We start from the raw sequence: 20,043 nt of genomic DNA, 5'->3' as shown, positions 1-20,043 counted from the left end.
GCTGGGACCTGTAGTCTGGTTCGCCGCCTCCCAGGGACCCCCCTCACCCCGATTCTGCCCACCCTGGCTCCCCGGGAATGCAGCTCCCTGGGAGACCCCGCAAGCAGCTCCAACTGTCCTGGTACAGGCATCCCGCAGCTCTAATTCCCCCAAAAAATCCTAGCAGTGCCCCCCGGCAGCCCCGTTGTATCCGGGCTGGCCCCTCAGCCTCGTCCTGTGAGCTGCAGAGCAATTCCGGCCCCGCTGCCCTCGGGAAGCGCACTCGGCTCTGCCTGGGCTGCCCGGAAAGCTGCTGGTGTTTTGCTCATCCCTGGTCCTGGCACGGGCCGCGGCAGGAAGCACGGCTGCATCCCTGCCGTGCAGGGCCCCAGCAGTGGCTGTCCCTGTCCCGCGCTGAGCAGATGGGCAGCCCTGAATTTGGTGGGTAACTCTGCGAACATTCCCACCTCCCAGCACAATCCCTGCCCACCGCTGCTTCCCCATCTCCCTTCCTGGGCGCAGGTGCCAGGCAGCGTTTCAGCTGGGGATATTTCCTGCCGCCATCTGTTCCCGCTGTGGAGCCAGGCTGCTGAAGGAGGCGACCAGGTTTGACTGAGTAAATCACTTTTTTAACCCGGCCTCTCGCGGCTCCATCAATCAGCGGGGCTTGCTCCCCACCGCCGCGTTCATCCCCAGAGCTCGTTAAAGCGAGCTCTGCGCAGCAGCACGGAAGAGACGCCGGTGATGCTGCCTAATGAACAAACATCTTAATTACTGGGAGATTTTACCTCCTGACAGAGCAGACAGACGCCCGTACGGAGCCGGCATGCTAACAGCCCAGCACCGCGACGGGCGAGGGAAGGGCTGGCAGCGAGTCCGGGTGCAGGGCTGGCGCTGGGAGCTGCTGCCGGCGCCGCGGGGCTGCAAGCGGGTGGCCTGCGCCTCACCGAGCTGTCCCAAGGGGATCGCTGACCTTCCGCAGCCGACCGAAGAACAGGCTCAGGGCAATGCGGGGCTGGGAGGGTTATTTTATTCTTTGCTTTGGTCTATACAAAAACAACTTACAGAAATAATAAAATCTTCCACTCCTGAACCACACGCCAGTAACTGTCCATCCTTTTCCGGTGGAAGCGTTAAGCCACCATCGGATCTAGAGCCTCTTTAAAAAATGCGTTAGATAAGGTAGGAGGGGACGGAAACACACCACTCACCAAAAAGAAGGGAAACGGGTTAAAATGTGCAACAGAGATGGGTACAAGGACATGGTTCCTAATGCTGGAGTCACTCCCCTATGGGTACTGGTAGGACAGGCAGGTGCACAAATCAGCTCCCCAACAGCTGATCGGAAAGAATTAAACCGCAGACATCCCGATGGCTAAAACGAAGGTCCTGGGACACGGCACCCTTTGGTTTCAGCAAACTCCGGATTGGCCTGATTAAGTCAGAGTTTGCAGAAAGCAAAGGGTTTTCCCGTGTTAGATTCCTTTCCTCGAACGCTAACACGCAGAACAAATAGTGGGGAAGTTAGAAAGCACGAACTTAAAGACGGCAAAAGCCGTTGGCACCATATTAAAAATAAAAAAGAAATATATATTCATAGAAAAGACTATCTTGCCAATGAAAGGTCGCTAATGGTGTGGGGTTTGTGTGTTTTAAAGCTTCAGAAACAGTATCTTGGATGCTGGATGCGGCAGTAGGTGCTCGAAGCAGTCCCAGGAGGAAGGACCTTCTCCACAGACCCAGAGCGAAGAAAAAAAAAAAAAATCAAAAATAAAACCTCTCGTGGGAATGGAAAAGTTTGTCTTCTCAGGCACTTCTGTCTCCCAAGTCCTTCTTGCGAATACTGAGCTCTGGGGCCGCCCTCTTCTGTATGGAGAAAACACCTGCGCGCGGCAGAAGCTCCCGTTACTCAACCGAGGGGGGATTTTGGAGGAGACCAGAGCCAAGGGCTCCCCGAGCCTGTGGGGCGATGCGGATGCCGACCCGCAGCAGCACTGCGGACCCCGCGGCAGCACCGCAGCCTCCCCCGGCCGCCCACCCCGCTCCAGGGCCGAGCACGCCCTCGCTAAGCGCCCGCGCCCCGGGGAGATGCCACCGACTACCTGGTGCAGGGGCTGCGGGGCGGGTTAGGCGAGCATGTGGTCAGCGAAAGGCGCTCGGACACCGTCGCTGTAGGCGTCCATGGGGTAGTCCCCGTCCATGTCCATGTGCATGTCGATGGGGTCCAGTGGGATGTCGCCCGAGTACATGGGGCGGTAGCCAGGGTCCAGCTCTGCGGGGAAGGGAAGCGGCAACCTCAGCTCCCGCAGTGAGACCTCTCCAGGCCTCAGCCACCCTCCCAGCCCCCCACTCACGGCAGCGTGCGACACAAGGGCCACCCACCGCCCCAAACCTCCGGGCCAGCCCAGGCACACACAGGAGTGGCTGCACGTGCTCCCCGGGGTGCTGAGCATCCTGCTCAAGCATCCCCAGGCGGGCCAGGCTGGCGCTTTGCTGGCTGCCGCCCAAAGAAGGATTTCAAACCAGCCCGGCTTTGGTGAGACAAGGCACCTGCCCCCCCAGAGCACAGCCCACGGGGGACCCTGCAGGAAGAGCCGGCGCCGTACTCACCATCTGAGTAGGGCTCGTTGATGGGGATCATGCTCTGAGCCTACAAAAGAAGGTGACAGAATTGAAGAGGAGACACGTGCTCACACGTGCGCGATGCTCGGGGGCTGCGTGGTGCCCAGCCCCGCCCCAGGGAGCGGGTACCGCGACCCAGGGCTGCCGGAGAGCCTGTCCACCTCCCACCTCCCCCCGTTTGCTGGTTGCCTCTCCAAGCTCTGGCCAGAGGCGGCAGCGGCAGCTTTTGGAGGGAGGACGGGGCCATCCATCCCAAGAGGCACCGGTTTCCCCAGGGAAGAGAGTTCGTCTCCGCGCCCAGCGGGATGCTCACCGCCTCCCAGGCCGCCGGGTCATGCTTGAAGAGGGAGTTGGTGAGCTCCACAGAGACGCGCTTCCTGTAGTCAGGGTTCTTGTCCTCCGAGATTCGGAAGAGCACGGCAGCTGCGTAGGTGGCTGCAGGGGAAGGGGAGCAGCTTCAGCTCCTGGTGTCGCGCAGCACCGAAACGCCAGGGGCGATGCCAGGTGGCAGAGAGCCCCCGGCACGGGGCCTGGCACGGCAGCACTCACCCGTCCCCTCGTTCCTGGAGTGCAGCAGCTCCATCAGCGGAGCCGAAGCCCCCTCGGCATCGATGGCGTCTGCCGCCTCCTTGTCCTGGGCCAGCTCGCACAGCACGCCAGCCGCCACGCGCTGGATGTTCTCCACTGGCGAGTAGAGGAGCTGTCAGGAGAGATGAGTGGCAACGTGAAGCAGCCCGCGCAAGGCCATCAAGCCCCCGACGCGGCCTGATGCACGCGGACGCTGCCAGTCGAGCACCGCAGCTCCCTGGCCCCGGCTCCGTGGGGCTGTGCTGGCCACGTGGGAGGTGGCAAAGTGCAGCCCCTGTGGCCCCGTGGCCCCCCAGCCCCTGACCTGCACGAAGAGAGGGATGGTGTTGAGGCGGAAGATCTCCATGCGGTTCATGGGGTCCCGGGCCAGGATGTGCAGTGCCCCCGTGCAGCCCTCCACGATTTCCTCCATCTTCACTCCGTCCTGCCAGGGTACAAGCACACGACCACCCTGAGCGGGGGCACAGGCTACCCGCCAGGGACAGGCCGGCTTTTGGGGTGCCAGGCTGTGCCAGGAACAGGGCAGAAGGGCACCCCCGGCAGACCCTGCCACGGGGACTCACTGTGTAGGGCTGCTGCGTGCCGGCCGCTACGTGCCGCTGGGCATCCTGGTGAGCCTTGACCAGCAGCTGGACCAGGCGGGGAATGACGGCGGCCTCCTGGAGCGGGGCATGGTTGGCCGGGCACAGGGCCAGGTTGCGGATCAGACCGATGGTAGCCTGGAGGCGAGGGGGCGGGAAGGAGAGATTCATCTCGATCGCGGGCTGGAGTACTGCGCGCTCCCCGTGGGACTGGCCGGCCAGGCCCCCCTTCCCCCTGCCTGTCCCACCCATCCCCCTCTGCGGCTCAGGCTGACTTCAGCTTCCTCCCACACCGGATCCAGCCTGGTCTCCGCGGGGGAGGCTGGGGGGAGTATTGATTCCAGCCGAGCAGCCGGCACGAGCCATTTCCTCCGTCAAGGACACAGCCCAACAGAAGCAGGGCTGCAGTGGCAGCAGCCCACGATTGCTCCACGCACGGCACCAGCTGCAGACCCGCCCCAGCAGTGCGTCCCACCATGGCTTCGAGCCCAGCCACCGGTTTCCTCCAGCCCCTTACCTTGACCAGTGGCCACTGGTTGGGCTGGTTGAGGAGCTTGACGATAGCAGGGATGCCGTAGTTGAGCCGCACTGAGTTCTGCGCCATCTCGGCCTCGGGGTGCCGGCTGGTGAGGTGCCGGAGAGCGCAGACGGCCGGCTCGGTGATGTCCTCCTTGTCGCCTGCCCGCAGGATGGTGTGGATCAGGGCCTCCACCCCGTTTGACTGCGTCACCAGGGTCTTGTTCTTGCTGTTGTTGCAGGTCAGGTTGGAGAGGGTGCCGGTGGCACAGGTCAGCACGTTCACGTCATCGGAGCTCAGCTGGTTCACCAGGATCTTGAGGACGCCGTCCAGGCCCTCCTGCGGGAGTGGGGACAGGAGGTTGGACCAGATCCCATGCAGCCGGACCTGGGTTCAGCCAACGGCTGGGCTGCAGCCCCGCACCCGTCCCCTGTGTCTCTCGTCCAAGCGTGGGGAACCGCAGCTGCGTCCCCCAGACGGGCCGGATGCGCGGCCTCGGAGGAGTCCCTTCCCACAAGGACAGCTCCTGCTGTCGCAGAAAGGACCCAGCCCGCCACCGTGCTCTCCCTCCAGACCTGCGCTTGTGCGGCCGCCCTCACTGGAGCTCGCACACCCCTCGCTGCGGACCCCCCAGCACCCTGCGTCCCGGCCCCACGCGTCCCCGGCTCTGCTCGGGCCGCAGCAGGCAGCAATGGCGGAGAGGCAGGGTTCGCGCGTCCCGCAGCCAGGGCTGCTTCTCCACGATGCCGGCACGGCGCGAGCAGCAGCTGCTGCCGACATGTGCGGCTTTACTTAGAGTTTAACGTCTCCAGCAGCTTTTCCCTGCTGGGAAGCGCAAACAATGCTCCCGCCAGCGCTCCACGAGCGGTCCCGGGGTGGCCGCGGTCCCAGCCACACCGGCAGGCAGCCAGCAGCGGGGCAGGACGGAGTTAAAGGCGCCATGGCCTTGTCCCCTCCTCACTCGGTAGAGCCAGGGGACGGTTACACTCCAGCCCAAATAGTTTCCATGCTGCATCAGGCGCTAACGCGCAGGGAGAGGCGGCTCCGGCAGATGGGGAACACATCAGGAGGCGGCAGAGGCCTGGGGAGAGCAGCCCCGGAGCAGAGCTCGGGGTCACCCTCGCGTTGGCCGCCGCTCAGCCCCACGGGCACAGCTGCCTCGACGGCGGTCCCCTCGCTGGGGAAGGGGCTGAGCAGGCAACCAGGGTTCCCCGATTCAGAACAAGCAGCAGCCCCGGCGATGTCCCGCTGAGCACGTGAGCAACTGCCGGTGGCCTCAGTCCCACAGCGGGGACACGGCCGGAGCGCCGGCAGCCGGCTGGCATGGGATGAGCCACGGGCAGGAAGCAGCATCCTGCGACGCCAGGCAAACCACTGCTGCAGCGGGGCTGGGGGGCGGCTGGGCACCCCCTCGCTCTGCCAGGCACGCGCACCGCCGCAGCCCGCAGGGCTTGGAAACGGCACGAGGACGTCGCTTTTGGTTCAGCCTGGCACAAGGAGAGGGCGAGGGGCAGCCGGTACAGAGAAGCCTCTGAAACGCTGCGTCAAAGCACCACTCGGGGTCCCGCAGACTCACCTGTTTGGTAGCCACGTCGGAGAGGTTTCGCAGGGTCCACAGACAGTTCTGGACCAGCCTGGGGCTGGAGCTGGTCAGGTGCTTGCCCAGCGCCTGCATGCCGCCTGCCGGGGAAGGAGACACCACCCATCTATCAACACCCAAAGCTGCCCCAGCAGGGAGGAGAAGGGACAGACAGCGGGACTGCGCGGCGAGCGCGGGCTGGGCACCACCCCACCGACGCCTCCAACGCACGCTGTGGCCTCACGGCTTAGCAGGGGCTACACGCGGTGCGGGAAGACAGCTCCCAGCCGGCCACCTGGGCCGGATCCTGCCCACGCACAGTGCCAGGAAAGCACCCCAGCAGCCTTCCAGAGCAAGAAACCACACACAGGTGGTTTCACCTGGCCGTGCGAGGCATCAGCCCATCCCGCACGTCAACAGTGAGACGGCATCCTCAGCCACATCGCCCTGACACCACCGCTCCTCCCGTTTGACACCAGCTCTGCCGCAGCCCCCCAGCCCCTCTTACCGGCCTCGACGATAGCGGGCTTGTTGCTTGGACACACTGACAGCACCTTGAGCACCCGGCTGGTGGTCCAGAGCAGCTTCTCGTAGTTGTAGCTGCGCATGATCTGCACCAGCGCCTGGGGTCCTCCGTTGGCCAAAATAATCAGCTGCAAAACAGAAGGGCCAGGGTCGGGGCGTGCGGCAGCTCGGGGCTCCTCAGACCACCACTCTGCTTTCCCCAGTTTGTGCCAGCACACAAGTCAGGCAGGACCAGCGCCTCAGCACGCAGCAGTGCCTCAGGACAGCCCCGCCGGGGCCGCGTGCTGCCACCGTCCCCCCCGGCCACCCCAGCCCTGCACACCGGGGACCCTCACCCCACGCTGCAGGCAGGACGGGCAGCGGCTCCCACCCCCACCAGCGTCAGAGCAGGTCCAGGAACCAAACCTCCGCGCGAGGCTGGGACGACTCGTGCGTAGGAGGAGAGGAGCAGCCAAAGAACAAAGATGCATTGCCCGGAGCAGCGGGGGAAGAAACCCAGCCGAGTCGATTTACCGGCCAGACTGGGACAGTCTGCGCTTTTGGGGCTGCTCCACCTGGGAGAGGTCGGATGCACAACTGCTCCGCTGCCGGCTGCGGCCAAGGAGCACACGGGCTGACACATCGGGAGCTCCCACCCCCGCACTCCTGGGCTTCTGCGTGGAGCAAGGTTGGGCAACCACCCCCCTCCTGCCCTCCTTCCGGCAGGACCCCGCGCTGTTGGGCACGCCAGGCTTCCTGTGCCCACCTTGCTCTCCTGGTTCCCGTAGGCAAGGAGCTGAAGGCAGTCGGTGGTGATAGCCAGGAACTTGGGGTTGTTCTTGTTCAGCAGGGGAACCATCTTCTGCAGGCCGTCAGCCAGGCGCACGGCCATCTTGGCGCCTTCCTGGTACAGCAGCAGGTTGTGCAGGGTGGTGATGGCATAGAAGAGGACAGACTCGACCGGCGAGCTGCAGGCAGGCGGCACAGAGCCACCTCAGCGCGGGCAGCTGCCTCCGGGCTCGCCAGGCTGCCAGCCGAGCCCGCGGAGCTGCCCCGAGCTCCGACTCCCACCCAGCGCCTTCAGCAGGACCCGCTGCCAGGCCACCACGTCACACATGGCCCTGGGCTGGCCCTCAGGGAAGGGACACCTCTCCTCAGGGCAGAGCAGAGACAAAGCCCCATCTCCACGGACAAGGCAGTGTGGGAGACCACTCCCCTCCTCGTGCCTCCATAAAAGCTCCAACTGCAGCAAACCCCTGGGGCTTTCCCAGGCTCAAAGGCTCAAGGTGTCCCACTCCCTCGTTTTGGTGTGAGCAGAAGGAGGACCCACATCTAGGGGCAGCACAAGCCCTTCCCTCACCTCGCTGCCAGCCCAGGAGGGACCGCTCGGCTCTGCCGTCCTCCCGGGACCCCCTGCCGGCACCTCCGTACCTCAGCATCCTGACGAGGGCCGGGATGCCGCCGGACTTGAAGATGGAGAGCAGGCCCTCGCGGTGGTGCGAGAGGTTGTGCAGGATGCTGGTGGTGCAGCGGGCCGTGTCCAGGTCGCTGGTGCTCTGCATGGTGCGGACCACGGCCGCCACGATCTGCGGCGACTGCATCAGCGCCCGGCGCGACGCCTCCTTCTTGGAGAGCTGGTTGACGATCATGGCCGCTTTGCTGACAACCACCTGGGGAGGGGAGAGAAACCGGCGGGTGGGAGGGGGTCCCGCTGCTGCCCATCACAGCGGGGACAGGAGGGATCCCAGTCTGCTGGGCGAGAGCTGGCCCTGGGCTGCCTGGCATCGCTCTGGGCAGGGCGGTGCTGGAGCGGCAGAGCCGGCACGGCAGAGCCACGCAGCAGCCCAGAGCCACGCGCAGGCAAACCGCACTTCCTTACCGGGTCCTCATCGTTGAGCAGCTTGGTGAGCTCCGGGATGGCGCGGGTGGCCAGCTCGGCGTCGTCCTGGTAGTTGATGAGGTGCACGATGGCCGATTTCAGCATCTGCGAGGGCTCTGCCAGGCGCTGCACGTTGGTCTGCTGCCCCTCCAGCTGGGTGGTGATGAGCAGGGAGCGGTCCTCCACCGTCTCGGGGTACATGGCAGCCCGGACACGCTGGGCCCGGGTCATGGCCAGCTGAGCCTCCATGTCCGCTGCAGGGAAAGACGGGGAGGCAGCGTGTGACTCGGGCTCTCTCCGAGGAGCGCTCCCCAACCCTGCTTTCCAATTTCAACGAGCTGAGCAAGAGCTCAGCGCAACGACACCAGCAACGTCAGCAGTCCCAGCACGCTCTGCAAGGAGCCAGTGCTTCAAAGCGTAAACAGAGACGGCAGCGCTGAGATAAGACGACACTCAATTAGGCAGCATGATTAGGCAGTTGTCACACAAGGCCCATTAATTAAAAAATAAAGGATATTTGCAACTTGGGACCAGCTGGCACTGGGATTAGGAGATGGAGACTGAAGATGCCAGGCCAAGCGTGACCCAAGGGGCAGAGACGCTGCAGCAGCCACCCACGGTGCCCACCTCTGCGGCACAGGGACCGCGTGGGGCTCGGGAGGGCTCGTCCCTCTCCACAGTGCAATTAAACCTGCCAGGGCCCACCGCTGACGGGGGAACCGCAGAGGCGAGTGGAGCAAACCTGCCTTCTTTCAAGGGGCAAAGCTGGGGGAGGCACCTCTGGGTGCTGGGGGCTGCGTCTCCGCCTGCTTCGCCCTCGCAGCAGCGAGAGAAGACGGGCCGGCCGGCGGGGCTCTACGGCACACGCCGGCAGCTCTGCCAGCCACGCTGAGACAGGCTTCCCGAGCAGGCAGACAGGCAGCAGAGCCGATCCGTGGGCTGGGATCAGCTGTTTCTATCTGGAGCCAACCCACTGGCGCGCTGGGATGTGTGTGTGCGCAGCTCAGCGCTACCGCGGGCTGGCTGCGCGCCGCTCCCACGCAAGAGCCTCTCGGCATGAGGAAGGAAGACAGGAGGGAGCATATTTTAGGCAGCAACAACTCCCGGGGTGTGGAAGGCGGCGCGGAGGAGCGCCTAGAAGCAGCATGGCTCATGGGGGAGGCACGGGAAGGCAGGAAGCGAGCAGCCGAGCTCGCGGACGTGCCCGGCTCCACAGCCCCTACCTTGCGCTTGGCTCTGGCCCTGGCTCCCTCCCTGGCAGTAACTCGTGGTGGTGGTCTTCTTGATGGTGTACTGCTTCCCGTAGACCTCGTCATCGTCCCCGAGGCACTTGCTGCTGACGGAGGGTACCTGGGTGTTGACGCCGGAGTGGATGCCTGAGTCGTAGGTGTAGGTCTGCTGCCACTCCGTCACCTTGATCGGCTGCTCCATCATGTTCATCACCTCCATGGCTGCTCTGCGGGGCAGGGAGGGGAGAAGTTACGCCCCCGGCAGAGCCCAGGCCGCCACAGCACCCTCCCGCCCCGAACCGCGTGGCAGACCCCGTCGCAGCCGCCGGCCCCTGCGCAGCTCACGAGCGGATCGAGCAGATCGCTATCTGCCCTCCTCCCCCACGCGAGATGAAAGGCGGCAGCAGGATGACGAACTCACAGCTCAGCACTTCGCCGCTCGTGTTCAGGCATGAACCGCGGCTGCAACCGGCGCAGACCACGCGCCGTCGGCCAGCGCCTGCCACGCAACGCCGTGTCTCACTGCCTCGGCGTCGAGGGTGTGAGCAGGCTCTGCCCAGCACTGAGGGATCCCACAGACGGGTCCCCCCGCTCCAGGGTCCCCCAGCCGCCCACGAGCTTTTTAGAGACCAGTTTCCAGAGACGGGGCCTGGCAGGGAGCTGGAGACAGCCTCAGGGCCAGGGCTCCAAGAGCAAAATGAATCTTTTTAGAAGCCCTCTGGGACACTCCTAAAGCGCCTAAAAATAACCAGGTGAAGCCACCGGCTTGGCTCTCCCTTGGGTGCTCAGCACCACGAGCGCCCACGGCGCGGTCCGGGGCTGGGCGCTGCCCACGCTGTGCTGAGCACCACGCCATGGCAGCCCAGCACATCCCAAAACTCAGGACAAACCAGGCAAGGTCGCCTGCGAACAGGGCTGAGTTTCCCTCGTCATTAATTTTGGGGACGCAGAGGGAAGGAGGATGGCTCACGGATTAACCCTGAGCTCATCGGGGCAGGCGGACACCGCAGGGCTGTGAGTCACCAGCCCCACATCCCAGCAGGGCCGGGAGCAGCCCCACCGCTGGGATTTCTGCCCCTTCCTCCGGCCGCGCAGGGGTGGGGATGAGTCAGAGTCCCGGCGGCGATAAGAGGCGAGGGGAGCAGCTGCCGCTCGGCAGAGCCGGGCACCGCAGCAGCCGCGCTTCCACGCAGAGCCGTAATTACCACCTCCACCGGCACTGATTCACGCAGCCAGCCGGACCAGGGCGGCCGCGCGCCCCTGGCTCCGCTCCAGCGTCCGGCACAGTTCGGGCCTCACGGGGACCAGCCAGGCAGCCTCGGGCCCCAGCACCCTCCTCGGGGGAACAACGGGAACTGGGACCGAGCCCCCCGCCACGCCGGCGGCTGAGTCAGGGCGTCAGGTGGTGGCCGAGGACGCGGCTTACGCGGGGCAGCCCGGCAGGACACGGCGCGCACGGGCTTGGCGCAGCTCGCCCCAGCGCTGCCGGCTGTTCCCAAGGAGCAGCCGAGCCCTCGCAAACAGCACAGCTGGCATCAACTGGGAAAAATCCCAGCCTGGGCACAAGCCCCGTGGCTGGGTGGGAGGCCACGCTCTGGTCCCCCCAGCCAGATGCATCCCGCATCCCAGTGTGTCCACCCTCCACCCCCCTTCCCGGAGCCACGGCAGGGCACTGTTCCCGTCAACTCAATATTTTTTGAGCTGCCAAGCAGCAACGCGCAGCCGAAGCGCCGCCCTGGCTTTGCTGGGTTGTGCATAATGCATGTTCGTACGGCGCCGGGACAGGGACCCGCTCACGGAGGGCAGCGGGGGCAGAGCGTTCCCACGGCGGGGCGCGGGCGGGAGCTGGGGTTTCCGATCGGTGCGTGACGCATGGCGCCGGGGGCGAGGGGCGAGCCCAGCTCTGTTCCCCGCCCCATGCCAGAGCAGGGCTCGGCCAGGAGAGGCCCTGTGCCGCGCACCCCGAGCGTATTCACGAGCTGTCGTGTTGGTGTTTGGGAGAGCAGGTCCTCCCAGTTGGGTCACCCTGGCCACAGTGGCAGAGCCTCCAAATTGTGCTGGGAAGCCCAAGAAAAGCAACGCCAAGCCATGCCCAAGGAAGCCCGGCGGGCGGGAGAGCGTGCTGCTGGCACCAGCGGGACAAGTCGCTGTGGAGCAGGAGCTGGCGCCAGCCACCGCGCGTCCCAGCCAGGAGCTGGCGTGCAGAGCACCGGCTGCAGCCGGAGGGACGCCGGCATCCCCAGGCCGACACTGGAAAGCTGCCCTGGATGGAGCGGACGAGGGGAGCCAAGGGCAGGAAAGGTCCCCGCACCACAGAGGGGGTGTAAGGACCCCGAGCACCCAGGCAGGGCAGGGACCCCCGGGCAGCAGCGAGCTGGAGCTGGCAGGAGGGGCTGGTGCTGCCTGCACCGTCAGGCGACTGGTAACGGCTGCTCTACGATTTAAAGGCGTTCGACAGGCGCTTAATTTTTCAAACCTCCAGGAGCTCAGCGCAGACACCAGTTTCTTACAGAGCCCTGCATTATGCACGAGCCACCCCCCCACCACCTGCTCTGTCTGCGCCGCCGGCACCCCAGAGACATCAAAAGCCAGCAAAGCTCCCCGGAGCCCAGACACCCGCTCAGGTGACGGGCCCCAGCCAAGCTCCAAGCAGGAGAGAGGGTGCGAGCCAACGAGCACCGTGTTGAGTATGGCGCCCTGCGGCGAGGAGACAGGGGCCACTGGGGACTCCCCCTCCCCAGGAGCTCCCCAGAAGGGACCTTGTTAAACACAGCACCGGTCCTTCCCCTGGACCATCACCCCACCGGCAGCCTCCAGGGGGTTTGCCCACCGTCACGGGTGGCCAGCGAGGCCAGCAGCACCCGAGGTGATGGGGCCAGTGGAGCAAACATCAGATGCTCCAGTGGCGAGCAGTGACATTTTCTGAACCCTGCGTCAAGCATCCTCTGCTCATCGCTCAGCGAGCGCCAGACGCAAGCTTCTCCCGCGTCCTCCACAGCTGGGCTCTGTCCTCAGATGTCCTCCCTCCTCCTCAGCGAGACGGGCAGTCCCCGGGTAGGGGACACCGGTAACACCCGGGCTCAGCTTCAGCAGGGGCCATTCGCTGGGCGATGCTTTTGGTGCGGCAGGACCCCCACAAGCGGCAGAGGGAAGGGCAGCAGTTCACATAGGAGGGAGAAGCAGGGGGTATTTGGGGCACATGTGAAAAATATGTGGAAGGGTCAGCCACGAGCACAGGGGATGCTTGGGTGGTGTTGAAGTCCATCACTACATCGAACCAAGTGCAGAACACAGGTTCTCAGCTACATCCCCTTTCCAAGACCATCACAAGACTGGTCAAAGCTAATCAGCAGACAACAGTTGATAAATTAACCTTTACAGATGTTGGCAGTGCTAACAAATAGGAAATCAACTGATTTTTGCTTGAGTAAGCGTATTTTTAAGCTTTCCAGACCGTAAGCCTTGACGGAGGAAGATGAGACGCGATGACCTGAAGATAACTTCTTCGAAGCAGAGCAGGAACAAGACAGAAATGCTGTGCTGAAGATGTGAAACTCTGCGGACATTAAGACCGCTGAGTTCTAAGAACAGAAAAGGCCTTGTGGAAAGTTCTGTGAATTTTTAAACCTTATATACTATTTCTACATGATTACATCAGAAGATCATGTATACAGCAGATTTTGTCACTCGTGGCCCAACTCCGAGTTTTTCTGATCAAAGAGTGTTACCCTGCACACGAAATTGCCTCTTACAGGTGGGCTCCAGCCCCCTCCAAAGCCAGGCCTGGCAGTATGACAACTGCTGCTCAGCCTGGCCCATCTCCCCCTCCCATCAGGTGTCATTAACTGGGCACAGCAAGGGCAGACGGGTACCACCGAGCCCCTCCGCGCAGAGCCGGGACCCCAGGGAAACAGGACTCGCCCCCGGAAACAGCGAGGTAGATGTGGGGGATCCACAGAGGGGCAGCAGGTTTGCGGGGAGGACCCCACGATGGGGAACGGGCTGAGCCACACAAGGAGCTTCAGCTGCGGGACACGGGGGTCCAGCCACCCCCGCGCAGGGGAGAGCCAGGAGAAGGTTAATCCCTCTCCCACCACTTCCCGCAGCTGGGGCCGGCAGAGGAAGCTCCCGCAGCTGCGAGGCACCGGCCAGCGGCTCATCCGCCCCCAGAGCCATTTGATCTGCGTCCAGGCAGCATCGTCCCCCCCGAGACACCGTCTGTGACGGAAGTCTCCGGCAAACACGCAGCCCCGGGCCTGACCGGCCCCTTCCCTCCGGCTGCCAGGAGAAGCCTTCGGCCTCACGCAGGCGGGACGCAGCCGGCAGACGTAGGGCTGAGCTGCCCAAAACAGCAGCGGGGAAGCCGTGAACGCTGCTTCGTGCCCAGGAACTTCATCCCACGGGAGCAGGGACACAGCACCCCCGCGTCCCCACGTCCCCGGCAGCGGGTGCGAGAGGCACCCCGAGCACGTCCCGGGGCGGCATGGGATGCCGGCCGAGGTGCTGTGGCAGCCCTCTGCGGAGCTCGCGTCCTTCCCAGCCCTGTGGGGAGCGGAGAGCGGCAGTGTGGAGGTGCCCCCGCGCGCGAGGGGCTGAGCTCAGCTGCGGGAAACGTGCGAGCCACCGCAATGACAGTCACTCGGCTTTTAAGAAAAGGAAAGATGCAGTTAAGGCAATTCAAGAAACGCCGTGTGAGAAAACAAATCTTATTTTAGAAGCACTTACGCTACACGCAAGCGACCTCCAGTCCTCCCCACCCTCCTGGAGCAGCTGGGGATGAGCGGCCGCCCGCTCCGACAGCGGGGCTGGGGGAGAGCAGCCCCTGCAGCCGCGGTGCCCGAGCCCTCCGAAGGGCAAGGGCACCCGGGAGAGCTGCACCCCACGGTCCCCCACCGCCGCCAACCCCCTGCCCAGAAGCGACACCATTGTACTGACGGCTAATGAAGCTGGGGTCGCAGCTAACAAAGCTCCCTGCAACAGACCCGGCACTGTACAAAGGCTTCGGTGGTTTTGAAGAGGATCCCTCGCAGGACCGCGCAGCGGGAGGAGGCAGAGAAAGGAGCTTTTCAAGACCTCGCCAGCATCAATGGGAAGCATCAGAGTCAGATCCTGGCTACGACCAGCCCTTTCAGTGGGGCTTTACAGCAGAGATAAGTGGACGAATTCAAAGGGGAGCGAGAGCAGCTTGAGGTTTAATGAGGAGACAGGCAACGGGGGACCAGCCGCTTGGCAGAAGGCGAGCTGCACGGGCACAAGGCCACCCCAGCCCCAGCCCCGCACACAAAGCGGCCGATGGCCTTTGTTCACCGACACTCACACATCCGGAGCGGCTCCTGGCCACCACACCAGCTCCCACAGCTTCAGGTCACCCAGGGAGGGCAGCGAGGGGTGCAAGAGCCGCTCTTCAGACCTGGGCTCCCTCACTGGGGGAGGCTCCAAGACCCCAGTGATTTTCCAGTTGCTCCTGACGAGGTTTGGTTTGAGCTGCAGGAAGCCCCAACACAAAGCCGCTGCTCCTGCTATTCAGGGGGTGCCACATCCCCCCCGAGCGTGGCAAGACCAGGCTCCCGCAGCAGAGCCGGCCCCAGCAGCACGGCTTCTCCGCCACGACCCGCTCCGCTCGGCTGAAGCTCTTCATCAAAGCAGAGCACGTCCCCCCAGCCTCTGGAAGCGCCTCACCTTCGCCCAAATTAACAGCTCCTGACAGCTCCAGCACGCACCGAGCCCAGCCTGCAATATTTTGGCACCTCACATCACAAAATGACAAGGTGTTATCCGTCAAGCGCTCTCCCGTTGCGAGAGCATACACAACGCCAGGCATCGCACCCCCCACCGCCGCAGCACATCGTGGGGTGGCCCAGCCCTCGTGCGGGGCACCACGGCCCCAGGAACTGCCGGACCCTCGGGACTCGTGCAAAAAGCCGTGCCAAAGCACCGTTTGCCGCACCCCTGGGGCTGCCCCACTGCCCACGCAGCCCCAGCTCGCCCAGCGTCACCTCCCTGCCCCATGCTGCTGGGCACCGCCACGGATCCGGCAGCGTGGATTTGGGATCAGGTCCCCCTCTCACAGCTCCTGAGTCGTGCCCAGTCGGCACGGTCCCCCATGGCAGGACCACAGCCCAGGGAGGGTCAGGGACATTCCTCCCATCACAGGCTCTCCGGCAGCACATCTCCCCTCCCGCCATCCCCAGGCGCTGGTACAGACACCGCCACCCACGGAGACACCGGGATCAGGAGGACCCACGTGGGCGCATCCCCTCCTCAATTTAAGTTTGCTGATCTCACTAGAAACGCTGCTGGGAAAGATGGGAACTCGCCACTTGTCCATGGAAAGGAGAATTGGCAGGGCGCAATTAATCACAATAACTCCATCTGGATTAAAATAAAACACCATTATTTTGTTTTAAAGAGCACAAAGAACAAGTTGCCCTTTAAGAATATAACTGCAGGCCTTAAATTTAGGCTTCGAGGCTCACAGGCTGTTCCCAGCTCCAGTCACAGTGCCCAGAAACACAGGATTTTGCCACCCGGCCCCGACGCTGCCAGAGGAGCAGAGGCAGCGGGGAGGGATGCGGGAGCTGCCGAGCCCCAGCTTAATTTCTCCATCCCATTGCATTACATCTGTAAAGTTCAGACGCTTCACAAGAAATTATCACCAACACCCGTCAGCAGCCGGCCTGTCGGAGCAAGTTAATGATTTGTCACCAGGGCTCTGCCCACGCGTCACAGCGATTACGGCAGGGCTCCTCACAGCAGCCAAAGGTCTCTCCCCCACCAGCGAAGCACACGCACTTTATCCAGCCATCCACCCCCAAAAGGCACGCAGGACCGTGGCGCATCCCACACCAGTGCCCCTCTCCGGCACCGCAGCAGGCACCGCTGCTCACTCGCCTCCACCGCCTCCCGCGGGGCTGATCACCCAGGCGCGGGATATTCGGAAAACACCGAGCGTTCCACCTCTGCCCAGCTGCCAGCTCGGGATCTTGGAAGGAGCCAGAGGACTCGCTGGGTTCAAACGCGCGCAGACGTCGCAGGGCTGCCCGACAAGCCCCAGCATCCGCAGCGTCGGGCTCCTGCCTGGTTCGCAAAGCGATTTTGGAGCCGAGCGACCCAGGCGTGTTGAAATGCCTCCAGGCCTGTCAGCAGCCACAGCAAAACCTATCGTGCTGGCATATTTAGAAGGGTATTTCAATCCTCCGCCTAATTAGAAACATCTTCATTGCTCCCCGCAGCCGTCGACGAGCCGCGCAGCATTCCTGCGCCAGAGGTGGGAAGCAGAGGGGGCGAGGAGCTCTGCCCACGGAGGCACCTGCACGGCTCTGAAGCCATCCCAGTTTAAGCACAGACATGTTTTTTAGCTGCTTAAGGTCAAGTTTTAAGACTTTTTCGGAGAGTGAGTACCTGTGTCCACCATCCTCTGCTGCTTCACCAAACTGCGTCTGTGAGGAAGGGGGGTAAAACCAACCCTCCCAAAACAGAGAATGCCGCAGCGATTCAAGGCACCGATGCAGCCCCGGTGTCCTCCCAGCTGCCCCCAACCCCACAGACCGGCCTGGGACACCCCACGGTCTCACAGGACCGAGAGTCACCACGCAAGGCCTGGCTCTGGGTGACACTGGGTGCCCCGCACACCCTGTGGGGTGGGAAAGCACCCGCTGAAATCAAGGTAAAAAGCTGAAGTCCAAGGTAGACTCACATTGTTTTAAAAGAAATTAGATTTCTTTTTAACTTCTGCTAATTAGAAGACAGTCTAATTTAAACCTTCAAGCCTCCGTACAGATGCTGCAATTAAAGTCTCGCAAGTTCTCCGCACAGAGCCTCCGCTTCCCCAGCTCGCGAAGCGGGGGCCAAGGGCAGCTCGGCTCCTGCAGGCTCTGCCATCTGCGAGCGGCAGCGCGCCCGGCAGAAGCGCCGTTTTAAACCCCGGAGATCTGGAAGTGCGATAAAAAGCCAAATCCCGTCAAAGCTCCCACACCAAACCACAGCCTTGAAGGGAAGCCACCGTCGCAGGAACAGCCTCGGTTGCCTGCCCCGGCTGCTAGAGCTGATTAAGGATTTCAGGTGGGGAAAACAAAGGGGAGAGTTAATGGGATTAGGACAGCACTGAACATTGCACCAGAACCAGAGGGGAAATTCTCCGAGGTCCGCAGCCAAGCCACAAGCCGCCCGTGCCGCCAAGGTGGCCCAGGCTCTGGGCACGGCACACAAACGGCTCACGTGCCCAGCCCTGGCAGACCCCAGCTCGATCCCACCGGGGACACACGCGCTTCCTGGAGCCGGCGAGGATGCGCCACACCGCCCAGACAATAGACCATAAACGCCATTGTCTGGCAGGGAGGGCCCCGCCGCGGCCGCCCCACCTGCCCCCAAGCACCCCCCGAGCCTTGGGGACCCACATCTCCCCCAGCACCCACGCAGGAGCCAGCCCTGGAGGGGAAAACACCCCTCAGCCACGGATGCCAGGAGCTCTGTGCACTCCCATCCTGACAGCCAACTTGTTTAAGCCAAATTAGCAGTAAAATGGGTTTTTCATGACACTTCATGGAAATCCTCCAAAGCAAAGAACGATTATAGGCTTCTGATGGGCAAAGACTGTTTCGCTGGGTACCCCGCACCCTTCCAGCCAACTCTGATCAAACAAGGACACTGAAAGGGACCTTAAAACCTCCCCTGCCCCGTTACTGGACAGCACAGCCGGGCTGGGCACCCGCCCACCCCGACAGTGGGGCCAGGAGCAGACCCCGCAGGCACCGCACCCGCCCTCAGCGCAGACAACGGCCCCGAGCGAACGCCCCCGGCACCGCTCCAGCCCCGCAGCAGCTGGCAGGGAGACGCTTCGCCCCCGGCTCCCCGCCAGCCCCACGGCGGACAGACACGACGCTGCCGGGTGTCAGGGCTGGCAAGCGGCACCAGCGCCAAAACCAGGGCGACGTGGGCTGGAGCGGGACGTGCAGTGGCCACAGAGGCCAGACCAAGCTGGGTCACGGGGCGTCCCCAGCCCCCATCGTCCTTCACAGGGCTCACCCAGGTGCCCTGGGCGGAGAAGCCTGTGGGGCGCAGGGACCCTGTAGCCTGGCAAGAGCGGGTGCAGGCTGCTGCCTTCACACCTGTGCAGGGACAACGGCAGCGCAGGTCACCCGGGACTGTCCCTGGCAGGCAGCTATGCCATCCCAGCTGGCATTCACACTCCTCTTGTGGCACAAACCTCTCTCCAAGTTGCTCGTATGACAGCGTTTTCCTTCTCCGGGCAACTCCCAGCAACATTTCAGCATTATCCTTTCATCTGTGCTGTAAGCCTGATTAATTAGGCTAATCACTCAGCTAACGCAATTAAAGTGCTCTCTCCTGCAAACACCAGACAAAAAGGCAGCCGAGTTTCGCTCCCCTCACATTTCCCAGCACGGATATCCGCTGTCAGCCACTTGCAGGAGGGTTTGGCTGGGAAACCGCCCCACCGAACTGAGCGGTGCCCAACGCCCGGTGACACCAGGCCACCCCGGTCCCTTCTCGACCCCCTGGGACCCCCAGCCATGGCAGCCCGGGGAAAGCGCTTCACGACCCTGGCGGAAGGCGAGGGGCAGCCCGGGAATGGTGGTGCCAAGGCGCGTCCGGCACAGCCTCAAGCGGGCAGGCGGCCATCTGGTGAGGCTCGTAGGACGCCAGCCCTGGCAGCCAGAGCACCACGGCCACCTGGGCGAGCAGCGTGCCAAGGCCGCGCCCGCAGCCCCGCCACTGCTCGACGCCTCCTCGCCCGCAGAGTCACCGCACCGAGCGCATCCGGGACGAAGCCACCGCCTCACGCTGCCGCACCGGCCCGGGGCACAACTCCCAAACCGGCTCTGGGCAGGGAGCGGGGGCCCGGCCGGCCCGGCCGCCCGCGGGGGCTTCACCCCGGGGACCCGCCCGACCGGATCCGCGCAGCCTGGGCTCGGCCGCCAGCAGCCGCGGGGCTCGGCCCGGCCCGGCCCCACGCGGGACGAGTCGGACTCACGGCTCCGCACCAGCTCTGCCGCTTACGGGGAGCCCTGCCCCGGGCGGCGGCGGGACCGAGCCGGGCCGCCCGGATCCCCCCCGGCCCGGGGCGCGGCCGCTCCCCAACCCCGCGCGGCGGAGCCCGCCCAGCCCCGGGACGCCTGGCCCCGCTCCGGCGGCCTCGGCACCCCGCCCCCCCCCCGGGCCCGGCCGCGGCGGACCCGACCCCCGCCCCGGCGCTCACCTGCGCGGCCGCTCGCCCTCCGCGGTCACTGCCGCCCGCCCCGCTCCTGCCCGAACAAAAGGCGAGCCGCGCCCCGCGCACCGCCCCGCCCTGCCCCGCCCCGCCCCCGGCACGCGCCCCGCCCCTCCCCGCGCAGCCCGGCCGCTATTGGGTCGCCCGCACGCCCGTCAATCCCGCGGCGGGCCGGGCACCGCCCCCGCCGGTCGTGTTTATCCGCTCTCCATTGGCGGGGGCGCGGCCGCCCCGCCCTGCGCCGGCAGGTGATTGGGCAGCGGGGCGCGGCGGTGGGCGGGGAAGGGTGAGGCCGCGAGGCGGGGGACCCACCTGGGTGACGTCACGGGGCGGGGCC

At 64.4% G+C, this 20,043-nt stretch overlaps 1 protein-coding gene across 2 annotated transcripts; it reads right to left on the bottom strand.

Annotated features, from left to right (window-relative positions):
- Nucleotides 1-993: 993 nt before the first annotated feature.
- JUP (junction plakoglobin) lies at nucleotides 994-19,765 on the bottom strand. Of its 2 annotated transcripts, none has more exons than XM_086766509.1 (15): nucleotides 19,695-19,765; nucleotides 9,473-9,705; nucleotides 8,250-8,503; nucleotides 7,802-8,040; nucleotides 7,137-7,338; nucleotides 6,375-6,519; nucleotides 5,864-5,967; nucleotides 4,288-4,626; nucleotides 3,753-3,908; nucleotides 3,494-3,613; nucleotides 3,151-3,301; nucleotides 2,915-3,036; nucleotides 2,590-2,629; nucleotides 2,079-2,251; nucleotides 994-1,862 (listed from the first exon to the last, which is right to left on the bottom strand). In XM_086766509.1, the coding sequence occupies exons 2-14, from the start codon at nucleotides 9,696-9,698 to the stop codon at nucleotides 2,106-2,108; spliced, it is 2,244 nt and encodes a 747-aa protein (XP_086622635.1). In that variant the 5' UTR covers nucleotides 9,699-9,705; nucleotides 19,695-19,765; the 3' UTR covers nucleotides 994-1,862; nucleotides 2,079-2,105. The 2 variants fall into 2 exon arrangements, with proteins under 2 accessions (XP_086622635.1, XP_086622634.1); XM_086766508.1 differs by having other exon boundaries at nucleotides 2,082-2,251.
- Nucleotides 19,766-20,043: the final 278 nt, after the last annotated feature.

This window comes from Chlamydotis macqueenii, chromosome 25, assembly GCF_036417535.1.
Source record: "Chlamydotis macqueenii isolate bChlMac1 chromosome 25, bChlMac1.mat, whole genome shotgun sequence".
Lineage (NCBI taxonomy): Eukaryota > Metazoa > Chordata > Aves > Otidiformes > Otididae > Chlamydotis > Chlamydotis macqueenii.
The sequence above is the reverse complement of the archived record's forward strand: the minus strand, read 5'-3'. Positions and strand labels throughout refer to the sequence as shown.